The sequence below is a fragment of the Pollachius pollachius genome (assembly GCF_949987615.1).
Source record: "Pollachius pollachius genome assembly, chromosome: 2".
NCBI lineage: Eukaryota > Metazoa > Chordata > Actinopteri > Gadiformes > Gadidae > Pollachius > Pollachius pollachius.
Window position 1 is genome coordinate 2,742,104 of NC_136935.1, and position 19,276 is coordinate 2,761,379.

Below are 19,276 nucleotides of genomic sequence, written 5' to 3' on the forward strand. Positions count from 1 at the left end.
ATTGAAGCTGTCATGCATCTGTGAAGTTCTTAATACACGGCATCTCTCAGAACAGACATGAGGAGGTATTATTGGTTCCTTTGGGGCTGGACATTTGAAGCACATGGATTCTGTGGTGATTGAGGTTTGAAAAGTCAGCGTGATGTGGGAACTAGCTAAGCATGTTTACAGCATACTCCATACCCCTTATCAGACCACATCCTGTAGTAGTCAATATTCTGCAGCGATCCAGTACACACAATAACAACAAACCCGGAGTGACAAAACAAGAGAACCTTTTCACAGCCTGCTAGGAATAAGGTCATAGAGGCAAAGGTTAGTCATGCAATTTGACAGTGGGTGCCAGCTGTGAGACAAACACACTAACAGGCCTGTTGGTGAGGGGGTGGGGATTAAGGGGACCAGCCTACTAGCCAACCTGGTCTGTGGAGGGCATCTGATCTGCACACTGCTGGGATAGGTCGCAGTAGGCCTGGCTGAGAGCCATCAGCTGTTCCTGGGCTTTCTGCCTCTCCTCCTCTGACATTCTGTGGGAGTTGAAGAGAACGTGGTTGGATTAAGAGGAGGCCTGATTCAAGCAGATAACTTAAATGTGCAGGGTACAGGATCTATTGGCATCTAGCGGTCGGGTTACAGATTGCAACCCATTCAAAAAAACCCTCTTCACGTCTCAATTTTCTACAATGTGGGAGAAGCAACGGTGGCCTGTACTGGCCTGTATTGTGTAAGGTGCCTGTAGGTACTTTCAAAAGGATTTAATCATCCATGACAGCATTGTGTATCCAAGTGTCAAGTGATGAGGTTCTTTGAGTTCAATCATTTCTATTCAGTTATGGAGGTTCTTATCAACCGGGATCATACACGAATTTAAACATATTTATCAATAATATATTCCATTTCATCCAAGTCTGTTCCACTAGATGCCAATAAATACATCCACCCCTTTGATGAGTACAATGTTGCGTGTCAAAAGGTGTAACGGGTGAAGCTTACTTGTCACTATGTTTATTCAACATCATTTGAGTTGCCCTCAGGGCTTCTGCGATTTGTTCCTTTTTGGTGACCATCTCCTCGATGGAAACCTACAATAATGATGATCATGTGTTAACTATATAGCATTACCAGCACACACACATATACACACTAACACGTTGATGGTAAGATGGATGGCTATACATTAACAGATGTTACTTGGTATTGGCTAAATAGTGAGTTTAGGGTAAGTTGGTGAACACAACTTTGTATGTAATTTTTTCTTACATTTGTTAAAATATCCATCAGGGGGAATATAAAAATCTAAAGTGTTGTTTATGCTATGGCCTTATCTTTAGTTACATGGAATTGCAACGTGGATGTGTTTTACTATAATGTCATTCATGAACAATACCTGAACAATGTTGTACGTTTAATTCAGCTCAATAAGGAAGTTATGAAATGTTGATGTAATTTACATGATCTCGACGCAAGCATCTTATTAGCCTATTCAGGCTTGGCATTTATAAGATGCAAGTCAAGAAATAATAAGTTAAATCTATGAGAATCAAGAAAATCTAAATATCATTGTACCTGAAGCTCAGAATGAATGTGTTTTACTTCATAAGCTATTATGTATACTAAATTTATGTACATATTATTTATTTGTTTATTTGTGTATGTTTGTATAAATGTATGAAATGGCATGATACAGAACAACTCATGAGTGACATAAGGGGATCCCACAAACTGTTTACCTGTGGCTTATTAGAGGCCTCTGTGTTTGCGTTACCATCGGTCATATCTTTGCCTTCATTGCTCAGGCCCTTTTTCACATCGGACATCCAGTGCAACAGATTGCTAACTTTATCCCCATGTTCCTTCTTCTCCTCATCAGCCGATCTCTAGGATATTAACAGATCAAAAGGTTTTCTTTAAAGGTTGGTGTTATCAACCTTTTCATTCGTACCCAGCACAGTGAAGGAAATGGGGATGTTAGGAAAACCTTATTCAACAATCTATTCCTCACTCAGTTTTCAGAAACAGATACCAATAACTGGATAACTTTAATCTCATGCCTTTATGTTCTGAATACTTTTAAAATAAAATCATATATTTGTATGAAATACAAACAAAAATGCTAATAGTATTCATCATAAAGGATTTTTATTTGTGTTTTTCTTCCCAGTATTTATTTAGAAAAATGATTAACCCATATGATTCCAAATGGTTGCTTGGTCTCAGTATGCATCACTGCATTTCAACATGTCAGAACATTTTGCATGGTCATGTCACAACATCAAATGTATAAAACCTCCGGCAAGGTGTTTTTATAGACCCCTTAGAACAACCAGATAACGACGTGAACAGACTCTCTACACAACGGTATTCCTAAAGAGAACTGCCTATTTACATGTAGCGATAATTCCAATTGGGCCTCACAGCCTCCAGTAACCTAAGCCCCGTGTGGTAGTCGTGGAAACTCCTCTCTAGAGCTTCCATAAAGGAGATGCCTCTTCTGGTCTTCGGGCAGATGATGGATTTACTGTAGGACTTTGTATCTTTCAGTGAGTCCAGCGTGCGTTTGTCCAGGAAGCCGCTCCGCGTGACCTCATCGAGGGAGATCCTGCTCTGGGTCTCGGGGTCGATCAGGCCCCCGGTCAGCAGCTGGAACTCCAGGCAGCGCAGACCTATGTCTTTAGAGAAGACGCCCTCCTGGACGGCCTGAGCCACAGAGATCCTCTTCCCCGTCTTGGGCTGGACGACGCCTTGGTAGGCCTGCTCGTACAGTGGGAGCTGCAGGGCGAACGACTGGTCCAGGAGACCTCGGCCCAGCGCCTCCTTCAGCGTGGCCTTCTCGCCGGACGCGGGGTCCAGGATGCCCCCGGTGCAGACCTGTGCCTCCAGCAGCCTCAGCGCCGTGACGCGGTCCACGAGGTTCTGCTGCACGGCCTGGAAGACTGAGAAGCGCTTCTTCTGAGTGGCGTCCCACAGGCCCGCGATGGGGCTGTTCAAGTCCTCCACCACCCCCATCCTGGAGTAGATGAGGTCCACCAGCTCGTAGATGCTCAGACTCCCACTGCGATAGCTGGCCAGTTCCGTCGCCTCCAGGTACCTATGACTTACGGCGGTCTCGATACAAATTTGTCTACCGCTTTTGCCGTCCGTGAGGATGTGTCTCGTGCCGCCGTTGTTGTCGACACTCGATTCTTCCACCCATTCGCCCTCTCGTCGCGACAGGAACAGGTAGGTCATCTGGCTGATGTGTTTCCCCTTGTAGGCCTCGTACGTGGACATCTCTGTGCCCCGTTGGCTGCTGATGACGGACACTCTACGGGCTCCAGGGGAGGATGCGCCGGTCAGACTCGTGTCCCCGAACGGAAGGAGATAGACGCCGTCGTCAACGTCGTAAACACACGTGTTCAGCAGTTCCCCGTAGTACGCCTTCTGTCTGGTGTCTGGGTTGTAGAACTTTTTGGGATTGGTGACGGGTTCGTACAAACTCTGCAGGGTGGCTTTGGTCAACAGTCCTCGGTCAACAGCGATGTCAGCGGGTACTCTGACCCCTAATTCTGGGATCACCAGCCCCCCGGCCGCTATCTGGACCTCAAGGAAGGAGTTCCCTTTACACCGGTCAACGAGTCTGGCTTCGATGGCCTTGAGCACAGGCAGTGTTGTGTCCCCGTGGAGGTAGCCACAAAATGCTAAATGCGCCTGTCTTAGTTTGTCTTTAAGAAGTGCATCTATGTGCCCGTTTTCTATGGCATCCTCGAATGACTGGGGTTTACCTGCAGCTAAGCTAATGCTACTACCTGTCGCAGCCTGTGCTTCTAAAAACTCAATGGCGTTGGCCTTGGCCAAGATGCCTTTCTCAGCGGCTTCCAAGAAGGAGATCTGTTTCTTACTTGACTCCAGGTAAAGTCCAGAAATGTATTTTGGCTGGCTGAGGAACTTGGCAATAGTCGCTTGAACTTCTTCCACTGTGGTGAGGCCCATTTCTAACCTATGCAAGACGTCTTGGCTCAACAGCTTAGCTTTGATCAACTGGTCAATGCTGACACTGCCTTGGAGCCCTGGGAGGTTGACCGAGGTCCAGGTTATAAGACGCGCCGCACTGTCTTTTGTGTCCGTTGTGTACGTTGAACATTCGATTTCCTTATGTATCGTACGATATTCTTTAGCTAGCTTCCTATCGGACTGTTCCGACATTCTGTTGGCCACTCTAGATAACTCGGTGACGGTGTCTTGGCCTCCCATCAGGGACTTGTAGATGTTGGTTGCGATGGTCGACCGACACTCCGTTTTTCCCTTTGTTTCTTGTGTGACTTGAGGGGCACTGTGCGAGTCCTTCTGTTGGGGGGCGGTCATTTGACTAGCACTTCTGAAAGTGTTCTTCACATGCTCATGGAATGCGATATCTGTTTTGCCGTCTTTGGTAGTAGTATTCATACCCTCTTTTATATTTCCTTTCTTCACTGTTGAAATCTGTGAATATGACAAAAATGTAAATAAATTAAAATATACATGGAACAGATGAACCAGTAACAGTAAAGCTGAAATGGATACATGTGTTAATGATGTATACATTAACATTGTGATATTGTGCATCATTTAAGTCAGTTATACCTCTGAAGAAGCTCTGTTTTTCGTTTCTTCGTCCCCCTCTGGTTCATGTCTTCCACCTTGGTACGAGGTGGTCTCCCCCGTCTGGATAACTGTCCGTTTGGAGAGCAATGTGGAAGCCATGTTGTCTTTGGCAGCAGGTTGATCCACCTCTCTCTTAGTGTGCCCGTCCTTGTGTCTGTTTTCCATCGTTATCAGGAACTCGAGCTCCCGAAGCTTTTCCTCGAGGCTCGCCACCTCCTTGACGAAGCAAGCGATCTGTCCTTTGAGAGATCTCGCTTCCTCTTCTTTCATCCTCAACTTTTGCTCGCTCTCCAACAACCTCTGCTTAAAGGGTTCAATTTCTTTCGAGCAACCGCATTTGCGGCTTTCCAGTTGACTTATCTTTGACTTAAGTTTTACTTTTTCGTCTTCTAATAGGGCGATCTTCGACTGAGCCTTGAGGAGATCGTGGCTTAGGATGGCTCTTTCCCGCTGTAGTTTGTCCATTTCAATCTTCACCTGGAGAAATTGTAGTTGAGTTTCTTGCTTCGACTTTTCTGTATTCTGATTGAAGGATTTTTCTGTTGATCCTTGGCTTGATATCATTGTTTGGTGCAAAACAATCTTTTGCTGCATTTCAGTCTGCGCTAAGAGCAGCTGTCTCTCAAAGCCTGACTTCTGAAGTTCTAGTTTGCTTTTCAATTCATCTAACATCTTCTTACAGTTGTCCAGCTGCTCTTCCATCTGTTTGCACCTAACTTTGAGCAGTGAGCCTTCATTGTGTTTTACTTTGGCTTCGTCCTGAGCTCTGTCCAGCTTTTCCTTTAACTCCCTGACCTCCGAGCCCATTGTGCGACTTTTCTCCTGGGCCTCAGCTCTGTCTCTCTGAAGTACTGTTATCTCCTTCCTCAAGCACTCCGAGGACGTATCATAACCGGATAATGTCTGTTTGGCCGTCAGCTTACTATTCTGAAGCTCGATCTCCATCTCGGTTAATCTAGAGTGTTTCTGCCTTTTGTCCAACGTCTCTTTGGCCAATTCATCTTTGGTTCTTTTAAGGTCAAAGTTCAGTTGTTCAATTTCTAATTTGAACTTGCTCAGCTTTTGGTCGGCTGCTCTCTTGTCGCCCTGAAGAGTGTTGATATCCCTCTTAAGCTGCGCCTCCATTTTCTCTGAACTGCCGGTTATCCCTTTAATAGTCTGCTGACATTTGAAAAGCTCAGTCTCTAATAACTTCACTTTGGCTAGATAGTTCTGACTCTGTGTCGATTCCCTCTGTAGTTCTGCAGTCCTTGTCTTGAGCAGTATGTTTAATTCGTTCACTTCTGACTTTAGTTCACAGCTTTTCTGCTGGGACGTATTTATCTCTGCCGTTGACGAGTTGAGGTCCGACTTCAGTTTCCTGATTTCGTTCTGATAGTTGGTGACGTGCTCTTGCAGCTGAGCGATAGTCTTTGCCTCCTCGTTGTAGCAGCTGAGTTTGATCTGAAGCTCATGCGAGGACTGGGATTTTTTAAGCAGCTCATCCTCAATTATTTTAACCTGGGATTTGGTTCCCTCTACCTGGGTCTTATAAATCTGTACTTGCTGGTCCTTGCTTCCAAGGTCCACCTTTACCTGATCAAGTTCAGCTTTTACTTGTTTCATGTTCTTTTCCATCTCCATATTTACTGTTTTGAACTCCTCAATTTCATTCTGCAACTGTGAGGTTAGATGTGTACTCCTCTCTAGCTCGGCTTCCATATTCTTGCACTTGTGTTGCAAGACTTGCTCAGCTTTCTTTGTGATAAAATTATCTTCTGTAGCTTTTTGAAGCTGCTCTTTCCAACTCTCTACATCAGCTTTTGCAGACTTAATTCTTTGTTCATAGTGTGCTTTGTCCTGCTGCAACGAATCTGTGTTAATCTGAAGACCCTTGAGATCATTGTCCAAGGACAATTTCGCTCTTGTCAACTCACTGCACCTGGCTTTAAGCTGATCTATTACTAGCTGTTTGGCAGATAACTCTTCTTCCAAACTCTGCATTTTGTCATCATACTCCTGCTCCACTGAGTTAAGCCTAGATATTTTCCCGCGGTTGATCTTCAACTGCTCTTTAAGGCCTTCTACCTCGGTGGTGTGGAAAACAGTTTTCTGTTCCAGTGAGGACTTCTCCCTCTGAAGGCCCTTGATCTGGTCCTGGAACAGATGGATGGACTTCTTCATGTCTACTGTTTCCTGTCGGAGCTCCTCTGACTGCCGTTCCATGCTGTCCTTCTCCGACTCCATGTCTCCCCGGAGTTTCTTTAGTTCGGTGTCTCGTTCCTCCAACAACCCTTCGTAACGCTTTGCGTTTTTCTCCGCTGTGTTTCTCCGTCCGACCTCTGCGTCGAGTTCAGACATCAGTTTCTCCACCTTTGTTTCTGCTTGTTGTTTACCCTTGGTGAGCCCTTCCATTTCACGGCGTAGGTCATCGGACCCAGCCTCTGAACTGGTTACCGGTTCAGTGCTGCATATTCCAGCTGCTGTCGACTCTAAGACCCTATCATTAACGCTCTTTTTGCGATCGTCCTCCAGCTTCTGGGAGGTGCTCTCGTCTATGATCTTCCTCATGCTGATGAGATTCTCCTCCAGGGATGCCCGCTTGGCTTCTGATTGTTTGATCAACTGTCGCGCTTGAGCCAACTCCTCCTCGATCCCTGCTTTGCTCTTTGCGGTTTGTTCCAGTTCTGCAACATATTGGAAAGTCTTGTCCTCTAGCATTGATCTTTCGAGACTGAGATCCTCTATCTCTCGTTTTTGACTCTGCACCTCTCCCTGCAAGTCCCCTAGTCGGGTCTGTCTCTCTGTCAGGCTGGCCTCTAGCTCTTGTACCCGTTGTTGGAGTTGGCCAATCTCCTGTTCACCAGCAGCCTTTTGAAGCTCAATGTTCTCCGTCCATTTTGTGCTTTCTGCTCTTTCAAGAGCCTTTATGCTCTAGAACGCAAAAAATAAGTTAATGCGCAATTCTTGGGTTCGTTCGACAAAAGAACATTGAGGAGAAAGGTGTGCGGGCATGGGCATTCCAACCATCACCAGCAGGCTAGACATCATGAAGCAGTCCCTGTTCGTTATACAATATTGTACAATATAAGTGATATTTTTGAGTATTGATGATGTCTCTGCGAATCCCTTGAAAACTCCAAAATCCTGAATAGACTCTGCTGTGCAGTTGGAAAGAAAAAAAGTAGAGCTTCCTCATGCAAGCTGGAAATATGCGTAGAAACGTTGCGCAAGTCCATCACATCTCTGGATGTGATGTGTTTTCAATTTATGAAAGCAATATAGCTTCCTTTTTCAGGAACATGCTGATAGAATTGTGAATGGTACTGCAGGTCAAGGTATAAAATGGATTGAATGTATCACACATCAGTTCTTAATTCACATTTAAATCTAAAAAATGTTTGCTTTGTTTTAAGTGTATGTTATTGAATCTAAAATATTTGTTTCCCATTACATGCAATTACACTTATACTTACACAGCTGTCAACCAACCAGTTGCAACTGTAAGAGTACACGCTACCCTTTCAAAGGAAAACTTCTATGTCATGAAATGTGTATGGGAGCATGACCTTATGAACAGTGAGTGAAGTGAACATATGAAAACTGTAGAATAAGAAAATAACAGAAGAATTCAAAGAAGAGACAGCAGGACAAAATACAGAAAAACGCTCAGTTCCCCTGAATGGGCCATGCTGAAAGCCATCTAACCAAGGTTTGAGCAACTGATCCGGTATTAACGTTAATACGGGACGCTCTTATACGGTAAGGATCCCCCGCAGACCGGCTCATTCAACCGTAACAAAGAAAGCAGCCTCACCTCCTCTTCCTCGGCCCGTCTCAGCGTCTCGCTGGCGAACTTCACACACTGGGTCATGAGCGTGACCAGGGCGGTGTAGCGCGTTCGCAGATCCATGAACTGTCGGGTGAGAAAAGACACAAACGTCCAAACGTTTTACACTTGGACGGCTCGAGCCACAGGGAGTTGCGCTGCACGTTCTATGGCTTACCTCCTGCTGGATGGCGTCGGAGGAGTTCTGCATCCTGCGTTTCTTCAGAGGCGACTTATGCTGGGAGTCCACCATGGCTCTGTAGGTCATCAGCTGGAGCTCGTAATCCTAAAACGAAAGAAAACACAGGAAAACGTCGGAAGATGAGGGACTGCGAGGTACTTTGTCTCGTGCGCTTGTGGTCATTTGTGTAGTCGTACTCACTTTGACAGCAGAGGAGTACTGCTCCGAGTGCTTCTGGCATTCTGTTATCCTGCTCTGTTTTTGCTCAATTTCCGCAACCAGAACCTGACAAAATATACAGCATATTATGGTTGATTATTATTGCAATGCAACTCAGTGATTTTAGATGTTATTATTGAGCCGGTAGAGGTTAGGCTTCTTGCTGTGGAAGGCCTACAGGTAGGCCGATGAGATTGGGGTTTGGACCCAGGACTGGCTGGGACATAAATGAAACGCTGCATCTACCTTCTTCCGGCTGGATAGTCAACCATGCCATCAGAGCCACCCAGGGTCCTACCTTCTGAGTGTTGAGCAGCTCAGCCAGAGCTTTGCTGTCCTCAGGTTGGTTCTCCTGGGCTTTAAGCTGGGCGGCCTCCATGTCCTTGACCCACTCGTCCAAACTGCTGAACGAGTCTTTGTAGTATTTCAGAGACTTGCTGATACTTTCCAGCTCCCGAAGCCTAAAATCAAAATCAAATAATGAACATTGTTAAGACAAAAAAATGTCATTGACATTTTTACAATTACATTTCGTCACTTAGCAGCCGCTTTTATCCAAAGCGACTTACAAGTGAGACAACAATCAACACATATAAAACAAAAGCTGTGCCGTGTAGCTAAAGCAACCAGGAGGTTTTGTTCTCCGAACCCAAACCGCCGACCTGTTATCGATCTGGGAATGCACGCTGTGCCATCTCTCGCTGAGCTGGTCGGCCTTCTCGCGGTGCCAGTCCAGGTCAAAGTCCCGCTCGTTGTGGATCTTGAACATACGCTCGCTGATGCTGCGCGCCTTCTTCAGCTCGTCCTCCATGTCGTGGAACACCTCCTGCTGCTCGTCCATCTCTGACCGCCAATGCTGGGAACGAACCAAGAGCCATTACAAAATGGGTCATGCCAACCGATATCAGTTTGCAACTCAAATCGATGTTTTGGGGACTTAGTTGAAGAATCTCGGCTTCTGCGATTAACAAACGAATTAAAAATACAAATCAATGACCAATTTGGTAGGTGGTCATACCTTGAGTGTGCTGATGACCGTCTCGATGGATTTGAGGTCACAGTTGACCGCGTCCTCCTCGTAGAGTCTGGACTCGAAGACCTTGACCAGGGCGTCGGCTCTCTGGCTGTTCTCCACCACCAAGCTCACCGTCTTCAGTCTGCGTAGCGGGGAAGAACGGCATGCCTTTAGCCGAGAGGTCACCAAAGCGATACTCATTGCCATTACTAGAGAATGAGCATTCTCTGTGTGCATTGGTCATCGATAAAGTGTTCCCTCTTCTTCAGATGTAATGGTCAAATGACAGACATGGAATGGAGGCAAGCCAGCTACAAATGATTGTCCATGTAGTAATAAATGTAGATAAAGTTGATTGTGGTATTCCCCATCATTGGTACCATTATGCTAGTGATGATCCGATCCCTCTGATGCAGGAGTCGAACTTCTGCTTTTCTTGGTACCCAGTCGTGACCCTCGTATGTGTCGCGCCTTAAAATATGTTTTCAATTGTGAACGCCCCCTAGGGAGGCTGATCATGAACAGCACGGGACGAGTCAGGAGTCGGGACGGGTTCAGGAGTCGGGACGGGCCAGGGGTCGGGACGGGTCAGGGGTCGGGACGGGTCAGGGGTCGGGACGGGCCAGGAGTCGGGACAGGCCAGGGGTCGGGACGGGCCAGGGGTCGGGACGGGTCAGGGGTCGGGACGGGTCAGGGGTCGGGACGGGTCAGGAGTCGGGACGGGTCAGGGGTCGAGACGGGTCAGGGGTCGGGACGGGTCAGGGGTCGGGACGGGGCAGGGGTCGGGACGGGGCAGGAGTCTGGACTCTGCGGACGTCTTACTTGTCCATGAAGATGGAGGACATGGAGTAGACCTGGCCCATGTTCTGCACCAGGACCAGCAGCTCAGAGGAAAGCGTGGGCAGTGAGGGGAAGGTGGACGCCTGCTTGAGGAACACCTCGCACTTCTCCTTCATCACCTCCAGGTCCCCCTTCAGCTGGTCCAGCTCACTCATCTTCTTCTGTGAGGGGAGGAGATCGCAGTCACTCCATTGGTCAGTATTCTTTTTTCGACAAAACCCCTCCCCCCCACAAAAGAAGTTTTCCATAAGCTTACGTCGTGATTAAGTAGCGTGTCCTCTTTGTTTTGTTTAAATTGACCTCTCAAATGCATTTCATTGATTGTGGTTTTGGTGTTATTGTTGGTATTGTGAACACATTGTATTTAATGTTCTCGTATTGTGTTTTTTCCCTTTGTATTGCAGTAAATCGGCAAAAAAGTGCTCTACAATAGATTGATTGAATGACATAAAGACATTAGAGTGACGTCCATAAATACATTAAGGGAACGACAACAACATTTCTCCAGTTATTTATTTAGTGTATTTTGTGTATTTTGTGTATTTTGTGCGTACCTCCTGCTCGCTGATGCGCAGCTGGCTCTGCTCCAGGTCGTCCCGGTCCAGGGGGGTTCTGATCTTGCGGATCAGGTGCTCCTCGTGCGCCTCCAGGTGCATGCGGAAGTTACGCACCTCCGAGATGTAGTGGTTGTACTGGGACTCCTCGTGCTCCTCTGGGGGCCAGAAGGGGAGAGATGGGGGATGTTGAGTAAATGAGTTATAAAGTACAAATAAGTCATATTTATTTTAGTTAAATAAATTATGTTGATATCTAATTTGGATCGTATGTTATTAATTAATTGAATGTGTGCCCATTATGTATTTGTATTAATTTACTAATAAATGAAAGTAACATAATAACATCATATATCTTAAACTTGAATATAAAAAATGTATATGAAAAAACCTTGATATTGTAGTGCAATTTATATTTATGTCAAGTCAAATAAATTATATTCGTATATCCAATAAGGGCTTCACAGGCCAATCACGTGTGACACCCTGTAACTTATGAAACCCAAATCCACCACTAGGTGGCAATGCTGTCCCAGAACAACACCGAGCTCCAGTGACGCCGCGGTACAGCATCTGAACCAAATGGAATTAACTCTGCGGTTAAACGGCTTTCAGGGGCATGCATCCCCCTCCCTCTTCCGTAATGAACGGGGGGAGGGTTGGGGGGGGGGGGGGGTAGAGAGCGGGGCCCTGCCTCTCTCAGCCGAGCGGAGCAGCTCCTGGTAGTACTGCTTGCAGGCCTCCACCTCGCGCTCTGAGTGGGCGCGGTCCGCCACCGTGAACACCTCCGACTCCTCGCTGTCCTCCAGGAACTCCTCGAAGTGGGAGTCCAGGCTGCTGAGCACCTCCTGCTGGTGGGCCCCCGACAGCAGGGTCTTCACCTAGGGGACCGGGGAACGGGGCGCGAGAGTGTGAGAGTGTGTGTGAGAGTGTGTGTGTGTGTGTGTGTGTGGGTGTGTGTGTGTGTGTGTGAGAGTGAGAGTGTGTGAGAGTGAGAGTGTGTGTGAGAGTGAGAGTGTGTGTGAGAGTGTGTGTGTGTGTTTGTGAGTGTGTGTGTGTGAGAGTGAGAGTGTGTGTGTGAGAGTGAGAGTGTGTGTGTGAGATTGTGTGTGTGTGTGTGTGTGTGTGTGTGAGAGAGTGAGTGTGAGTGAGTGTGTGAGTGAGTGTGTGTGTGTGAGAGTGAGAGTGTGTGTGTGAGATTGTGTGTGTGTGTGTGTGTGTGAGAGAGTGAGTGAGTGAGTGAGTGAGTGAGTGAGTGAGTGAGTGAGTGAGTGAGTGAGTGAGTGAGTGAGTGAGTGAGTGAGTGAGTGAGTGAGTGAGTGAGTGAGTGTGTGTGTGTGTGTATGTGTGTGTGTGTGTGTGTGTGTGTGTGAGATAGAGTGTGTGTGTGTGTGTGTGTGTGTGTGAGATAGAGTGTGTGTGTGTGTGTGTGTGTGTGTGTGTGTGAGTGAGTGAGTGAGTGTGAGTGAGTGAGTGAGTGAGTGAGTGAGTGAGTGAGTGAGTGTGTGTGTATGTGTGTGTGTGTGTGTGTGTGTGTGAGAGCGTGTGAGTGCATGTGCGTGTGTTAAATCGGTTAAGAAATGACTCAACACTTGAGGGACGTGCTCACTGTATCCTTTCCGGCAATTAGTTTAATGGATTATCATTCATGTGAATAAATAGATCCTCTACGATGATGGCCTATTTGGTTTTGATGCAATGCACACGTTTCTGCAAAGTTGTGTGCATTCTCCCCTTTGGAACAAAATACTGTATACCCTTGTTTTATATTTTATGGAGGATAAATCGTCCCCGACTCAGGATCCCGCCCCTATTTGAACTCCAGCTCCCGGTAAAGAGTATCTGAGGATACTGCTAACCATAAACACATGGGCCTCATTTTAAACGTACCGAAGCCACGTTCCAGTTGCGGATGGCGCGTATGTCGGCCATGAGGTAGTGCCAAGACACCACGCTCTTCATGTTGACGTGGGAGTGGTGCCACAGGGACAGAACGTTCTGGTACGTCTGCTCGATCCTGCAGGGAAAACAATGACAATAATTATAAGAAGGAGAAGAGACTGGATCAGAGATAATAACAATGATAATAATAATAATGCATTTTATTTATGGGCGCCTTTCTTGACACTTAAGGTCACCTTACAAAATCATCATAAGAGCAGGTAAACAACAACAACAACATAATAATAAAACAGCATACAAGAGAAATGAGTGGGGTCATTATAGTCCCAACTGACTTAAAGGCAGAAGGCTTTTCTGAATAGATACGTCTTCAGGTGAGATGTGGAAGTAAAAGTGGAGCTGGGGTGTTGGGAGTCATGAGGCAGGGAGGTCCCCCCACCTCTGGCCCAATAGGCCAGAGGTGGGGGGCGGCTGAGCGACTGAATGACCCGAGATCACTCCCCGCCCAGCCTCCATCAGGTCCGCCCCCCGGGGTGAGCCTCCTTGTACCTGCTGGCCATCTCCAGGGCCTCTTTGTTGGGGGGGGGCACGGTGAAGCACACCGAGGGCACCGTGGCCTCGTTGCCACCCGGGTTGATCACCTTCCACTTGGCCCGGTGAGAGTTACTGGCCAGCACGCACTCGTCGTCCTTGAAGATGGTGATCTGGGGGGGGGGGGGGAAGGGCCGAGGGTTGGGCATTACAGTGACATCCACAGGCTTAAGGAGCTCGCGTTGGGATGGGTATCCATCTCGAGGATGCCCGTAGGTAGGGTTGAGGAGGGGACTGCCGTTGCAGATCAGCCTAAGGCTAACTCTGGCGCAGCGCATTAAATGGTTACATTTATGTTTTTAATTGCACACGGTCCCTTTCAAATAAAACAAAATCGTTCAATCGGGATGTCAGGAATCGAACCCGGCGTCTTTTGGTTGAGGCCGAATTATTTTATCCAGAGGGATACCTGTCCCTTATGCTTCCTATGGCAGACGTTCACCAGGATCCTGACCAATCACAGTAGAGCATGGGTCTCCTACCTCGATCTGGCGGTAGTCGCAGATGGCCTTGACGGGGATGGAGCTCCTGACGGGGCTGTCGGGGTTGCGTGGGCGGAGCTGGACGATGGTTTTGGCGCGGCCCACCAGACCTGCCACCGTGCTGGAGTACCGCAGCAGCTGTTCCTTCTCCTCCTGGAGGGGGGGGGGGGGGCACGAGACACTCGTTGGTGCTGGATGTTGAGGAACGTTTGAGCAACTCAGCCTCCAATAACTCCAGAGGACAGTGTCGCCAGATTGGGCAAGATTTCCCGCCCAACCTGGCAACACTGACGGAGGAGGCAGCTTACGATTATATACTTTGTATATATATATATATATATATATATACACACCGCCTCTATTTGGGAAGCATAGGAGGGAATGCTGAAATGTTACTAATGCATTTTTTGTCTTTAATAACTAAACGTGAAATGACTTGTCGCTATGGGGAGACGTTGTCGCGTTTGAAGCCGCCCCAGGGTTTCTCATGCGAGACATAACCCCACAGTATTATAAGCCCCTGATCAGGAGGATTTGAGTTGATTTAGGATCGATCATTACTATAGCTCTCTCTCTCTCTCTCCTCCCCCCCTCTCTCCCTCTCTCTCCCCCCTCTCCCTCTTTCTCCTCCCCCCCTCTCTCCCTCTCTCTCGCCTCCCCCCCACCCCTCTCTCCCCCCCCTCTCTCTCTCTCTCCCCCCCCTCTCTCTCTCTCTCTCTCTCCCCCCCTCTCTCTCTCCCCCCGTCTCTCTCTCTCTCTCTCTCCCCCTCTCTCTCTCTCTCTCCTCCCCCCCTCCCTCTCTCTCTCCCCCCCTCTCTCTCTCTCTCTCCCCCCCTCTCTCTCTCTCCCCCCCTCTCTCTCTCTCCCCCCCCCTCTCTCTCTCTCTCTCCCCCCCCTCTCTCTCTCCCCCTCCCCCCCCCCTCTCTCTCTCCCCCCCTCTCTCTCTCCCCCTCCCCCCCCCCTCTCTCTCTCCCCCCCTCTCTCTCTCTCCCCCCCCCCCCCCTCCCTCTCCCATGATGCATCCTGATGAAGTGCATTCCGCTGGGCGTTACCATGGACTCCTGGACGAGGTCCTCCAGTTTGTGCAGGCTGCTGGTGCGGTCGCAGCTGTACTTCCTGTGGATGGCGTCCTGGAGGTTCTTCAGGCGGTCCAGGGACTCCTTGGCCTCGCCGAAGAACTGCAGGGGGGAGGAGCATGGAGAACAGGTCAGCGGGCAGCGGGCCACTGAAGGGGGGTGATGGAGGCAGACGGAGGAGGCGCCGGGGTCCCACCTCGAAGTAGACGGCGTTCTCCTTGAGGTGCTGCTCCACGCAGGAGCAGAGCTGAAGGATCCAGTTCCACTGGGTCTGCATGGCCGCCCGGTACGCCTGGAGACGGACAAATAGAAATGGAATACGTTAAAAAAAACACGATATATGTTTGGTGTTTTTTGTTGTTATTTTATTTTTTAATTAATTACAATTATAATCAAACTCTAATTCAATAGCGCATTTGAAACAGGTACACTATTATACATTGATTATTACACTATGATATATGAAACTATTGTTTATATTCAAGAACCCATTTTAAAACAGGGACACTATCATACATGATGCATCCCTTATGCCCACAGACCAAGCAGCTATACAAATCAACAACACTGTCAAAGGGGCGCTGGTGCTGGTGGTGGTGGTGGTGGTGGTGCTGGTGGTGGTGGTGGTGCTGGTGGTGGAGGCTGCTGATGCAGGTGATATGAGAACCCAACATGGCCCCACCTCTATCGTGGGCCTGGCAGGGTGCTGCTCCAGCATCAGGCTCTCCGCCTGGTCCTGCACCGACTTGATGGCCTCCTCCTTCCCCTCCAGCTCTCTCATCAGGTCCTACCCACCGGAGGTAAAACACACCGTCAATGATCCGCTCGCAGACGCCTAATACCAGCATGAAAGCCCAAAGAGACACTCCCTCCTGCCAGATTAGCTGGCCTAATAGCCGTGGTAGATGTAAACGGTGCTTTTCCAACCCCGGCTGCTGCCCTAGAGGTTCCTCATTCAGCAGGGATGTTTTGTTTTATGTCTCATAATAAATCCTGTGTGATGTGCTTCAACATGTTTAACGCCCCGAACCCCACCACCACCACCCTCCCAACAGACCTACCGGCTATCGCTGTAGCAAAATAAAGCGAGTGAACTGGGGAGCGTTACAAAATGGAGTTCGTTGTGGGTCACGGCCCGGTCGCTTACGGCGTGGTAGTCCCGTTTGTTGTTTATGTTGCTGTTCCGGTCGCTCCAGTCGAAGGCCACCTCCTCCTCCTCCTTCTCGTTGAGCCAGATGAGCTCCTGGGTGGCCCGTGATACAAAGTCGTGCAGCTTCTCCAGGTTGGTCTGTCTCTTCCTCGAGCAGTTCTGCCGGGCCGGGGTGGGGGAGAATGAGCGGTCAGGTTTGGTTGTCAGCCATGCAAATGCTTGGATCATGACGCAATGATTCAAAATAATATTGACTGCTAACTCACCAGTAGTTTCTCGTAATTGCTCTCTAAGTCGCTCAGTTTTTCTGAGTATCGGTGTTTGAGGGGAATGGTCACCTGGAACTAAAACAAAACAAAACAACTGGTTAAAATCATCATCATCACTTAACATCTTGGGTGTGGAAGGCTCTGGGTGCTGAGATAGCAGCCCCGTGCAACATATAACAGGTCTATCACACATTACGTCAGCCCGTTAGAGGAGACTTTCCAACGCCGCGCCGATCTCACCTCGCTGTGCTTGGCTTCCTTGAGACTCGTCTGGAAGTCTTCGATGGCTTGATGCACGCTTTTGAAACTGTCTATTTGCGTTTCCACACTCGGCAGATCCGTGCCCCACTCCCCGCGGTCCACTTGCACCTTCAGTGACAGAAGAACACTTTAAATCCATCAAATACTCTCTCGTGCTTTTTTCATTAAGGATGAAAGAAAATCGCCTCATAACAACCCTGACGAGGCCATGGCCGAGTCAGAGTCTGTTGCCAGAGCAGCCGCGATGGCCTCACCTGCATCTCCTCCACCCAACTCAGAAGGTCCTGCACAAAGTTCATGTTGGCCTCTCCCTCCGTCATGTCGGCGTCCAGCAGCGACGACTTGCCCAGGGGCTTTGGGATCTGCGCGTGTTTCAGGTGCTGGAGGGACATGGGCTCCATGCCGCCGCCGCCGTCGCCCCCCAGGGAGCCCAGCACGGACTGGGGCTGCAGCCCGGGAGTCAGGGCGGGGCCTAGGCTGGAGGAGGTGAAGGTGGCCCCGGCTCCGGCCGGGCTGAGGGCCGGGTTCACGTTCTGGGTGAAGTTGAGGCTGTTGCTGATGCCCGAGATCATCCTCTTGGTCTGCTCGGCGGTCAGCGTGCGGCCCTGGTTGTACACGGACGAGCACTCGGTCCTCAGGGACAGCAGGTCGTCCCGTAGTTTGGACACTCTGTCGGTCAAACGGGGGGGGGGGGGGGTGATGAGCATGAGGTCTTCCCCGGTTCACGGTGCAGTTCACGGGGGAAATGTGTGGCAGTGAGTATGAACGCAAGGAGCATCGTACCTCTGGACGAGTTGATCGGCGAAGAGGAACTTCCCGTCCAGGAGCATTTGGATGTCCACCACTTGTTGTCGGAGCGTGTTCTCACACTCCAGGAGGTAGCCAGCGATCTCCGCCTCGTTCTGGAACTGGATGCCTGCCTCCAGGCGTTTAGCGTCCTGCGGCGGCCGGGAGAAAACACACGGAGAAGGATCGTTCCCAAAGCCCCGTGAAGAAGGAAACGCACACGGATCACGTTTCGTGTTTTTGTTCGAGAAAACGGATACTCACAGACTGCAGGGCGGTCCTGGCCAGCGACAGCTTGTCTTCGCCATTCACACAGTCTCGTTGCACCCGGTTGGCGATCTGTTGCAGCATCTCAAGCCTGCGAAAAAACACGCAAACACCAAAAGGGCAAGGGTTAGCCTTACCTCACAGCTGCACAAAAACAAAAAAAAAACACAAAGCTGAGTCTCCCGTGAGCCCCGGACCCCGCTGACCTCGAGCCGAAGTGGTTGTTGTTATTGAGAAAGAAGGGGCTGCCGGAGAGAACAGCCTCCATCCCACCGCCCACGTACATGCTCTCTGCGGAGCCCAGGCTGGCCAGGGTGCTGCTGCTGATCGATGACACCCCACTTAGGTACGCCAGGTTGCCGTTCATGGTCGCACGACTTCCTTATCTATCCCTCTACCTATCTCTCCGCCGATCTAGAGCAGGGAGAGCGACCGAGAGGGTCCGAGAGCACAGCCATGGCGAGCTCTCCGAGAGCCTTCTGCCAGCCGAGCGCCTTTGCCCGCCCGTATTTATAGCGCCACGACAAGTCCACACACAGCCAGATGAGGAGTCGGCGCTGCGAGGAACCTCCCCATCCAGGGGAATGAGCGCCCGGGGGGGGTGATGGCGTTGGCTGTAGATACATGCTGATAACCGCTGCAGGTTGAGACAGGGCTCTTGGGCAGGAGGTGCTGTTTTGTGGAATGCGTGGCCTGAGTTCCTCGTTTTCACTCTCTGGCCCCTTTTTTACCTGCACACGTCCCTCGCTGCTCGTGTTTTGTTATCTAACCATCCGTTCCCGAATACGGGAATGGATAGGGCGCTGTGGGAACGCGAGACACCCGGGCTGAAGGATGAATGCTGAGAGGCTGCTTTGCGGTCTGGGAACAGAATCTGCCTGAATCCCCGTAGCAGAGCAGACTGCAGTCTGTATTTATCGAATTAAGTAAAAATACTTTCACAGCTATATAAACACACAGCCCCCGCGAGGTACTTCAAGATCATGGAAGGCGTCGTCAAGTTATCCTTTATTGTCCCTTTTTTCCGGGGAGATTCTTTCTCTGCTTCTGACCCATCCGGGAGCCGGGGAACACATACACACTTCCACACACGCACACGCAGCGGAGTGACCTTGTCAGAGGTCCACACACACCGGCACCCACGGAGCAGCGGGCAGCCGCGGTGCAGCGCCCGGGGAGCAGGTGGGGGGTTTCAGGTGCCTTGCTCGAGGGCACCTCATCCGTGGATGAGGACGGAGGAGAGTGCTGCACAACG

At 49.4% G+C, this 19,276-nt stretch overlaps 1 protein-coding gene across 11 annotated transcripts in view; it reads right to left on the bottom strand.

Annotated features, from left to right (window-relative positions):
* dst (dystonin) overlaps positions 1-19,276 on the bottom strand; it is a 120,634-nt gene that overhangs the window by 68,617 nt on the left and 32,741 nt on the right. For 10 of the 11 annotated variants that reach the window (XM_079729488.1, XM_079729486.1, XM_079729483.1 and 7 more), the window contains 24 exons: positions 18,019-18,112; positions 17,752-17,906; positions 17,223-17,637; positions 16,948-17,076; positions 16,705-16,782; positions 16,436-16,597; positions 15,971-16,075; positions 15,485-15,580; positions 15,265-15,390; positions 14,213-14,365; positions 13,689-13,843; positions 13,128-13,254; positions 11,932-12,118; positions 11,238-11,395; positions 10,666-10,844; positions 9,847-9,985; positions 9,491-9,684; positions 9,127-9,289; positions 8,811-8,894; positions 8,607-8,714; positions 8,417-8,515; positions 1,731-1,877; positions 994-1,082; positions 419-527 (listed from right to left, as the gene is read on the bottom strand). In XM_079729488.1, the coding sequence (XP_079585614.1) occupies positions 419-527; positions 994-1,082; positions 1,731-1,877; positions 8,417-8,515; positions 8,607-8,714; positions 8,811-8,894; positions 9,127-9,289; positions 9,491-9,684; positions 9,847-9,985; positions 10,666-10,844; positions 11,238-11,395; positions 11,932-12,118; positions 13,128-13,254; positions 13,689-13,843; positions 14,213-14,365; positions 15,265-15,390; positions 15,485-15,580; positions 15,971-16,075; positions 16,436-16,597; positions 16,705-16,782; positions 16,948-17,076; positions 17,223-17,637; positions 17,752-17,906; positions 18,019-18,112 (3,451 nt within the window). Of the gene's footprint in view, positions 1-418; positions 528-993; positions 1,083-1,730; positions 1,878-8,416; positions 8,516-8,606; positions 8,715-8,810; positions 8,895-9,126; positions 9,290-9,490; positions 9,685-9,846; positions 9,986-10,665; positions 10,845-11,237; positions 11,396-11,931; positions 12,119-13,127; positions 13,255-13,688; positions 13,844-14,212; positions 14,366-15,264; positions 15,391-15,484; positions 15,581-15,970; positions 16,076-16,435; positions 16,598-16,704; positions 16,783-16,947; positions 17,077-17,222; positions 17,638-17,751; positions 17,907-18,018; positions 18,113-18,227; positions 18,487-19,276 lie in introns of those variants that run through there. The other variant, XM_079729482.1, reaches the window with a different exon arrangement.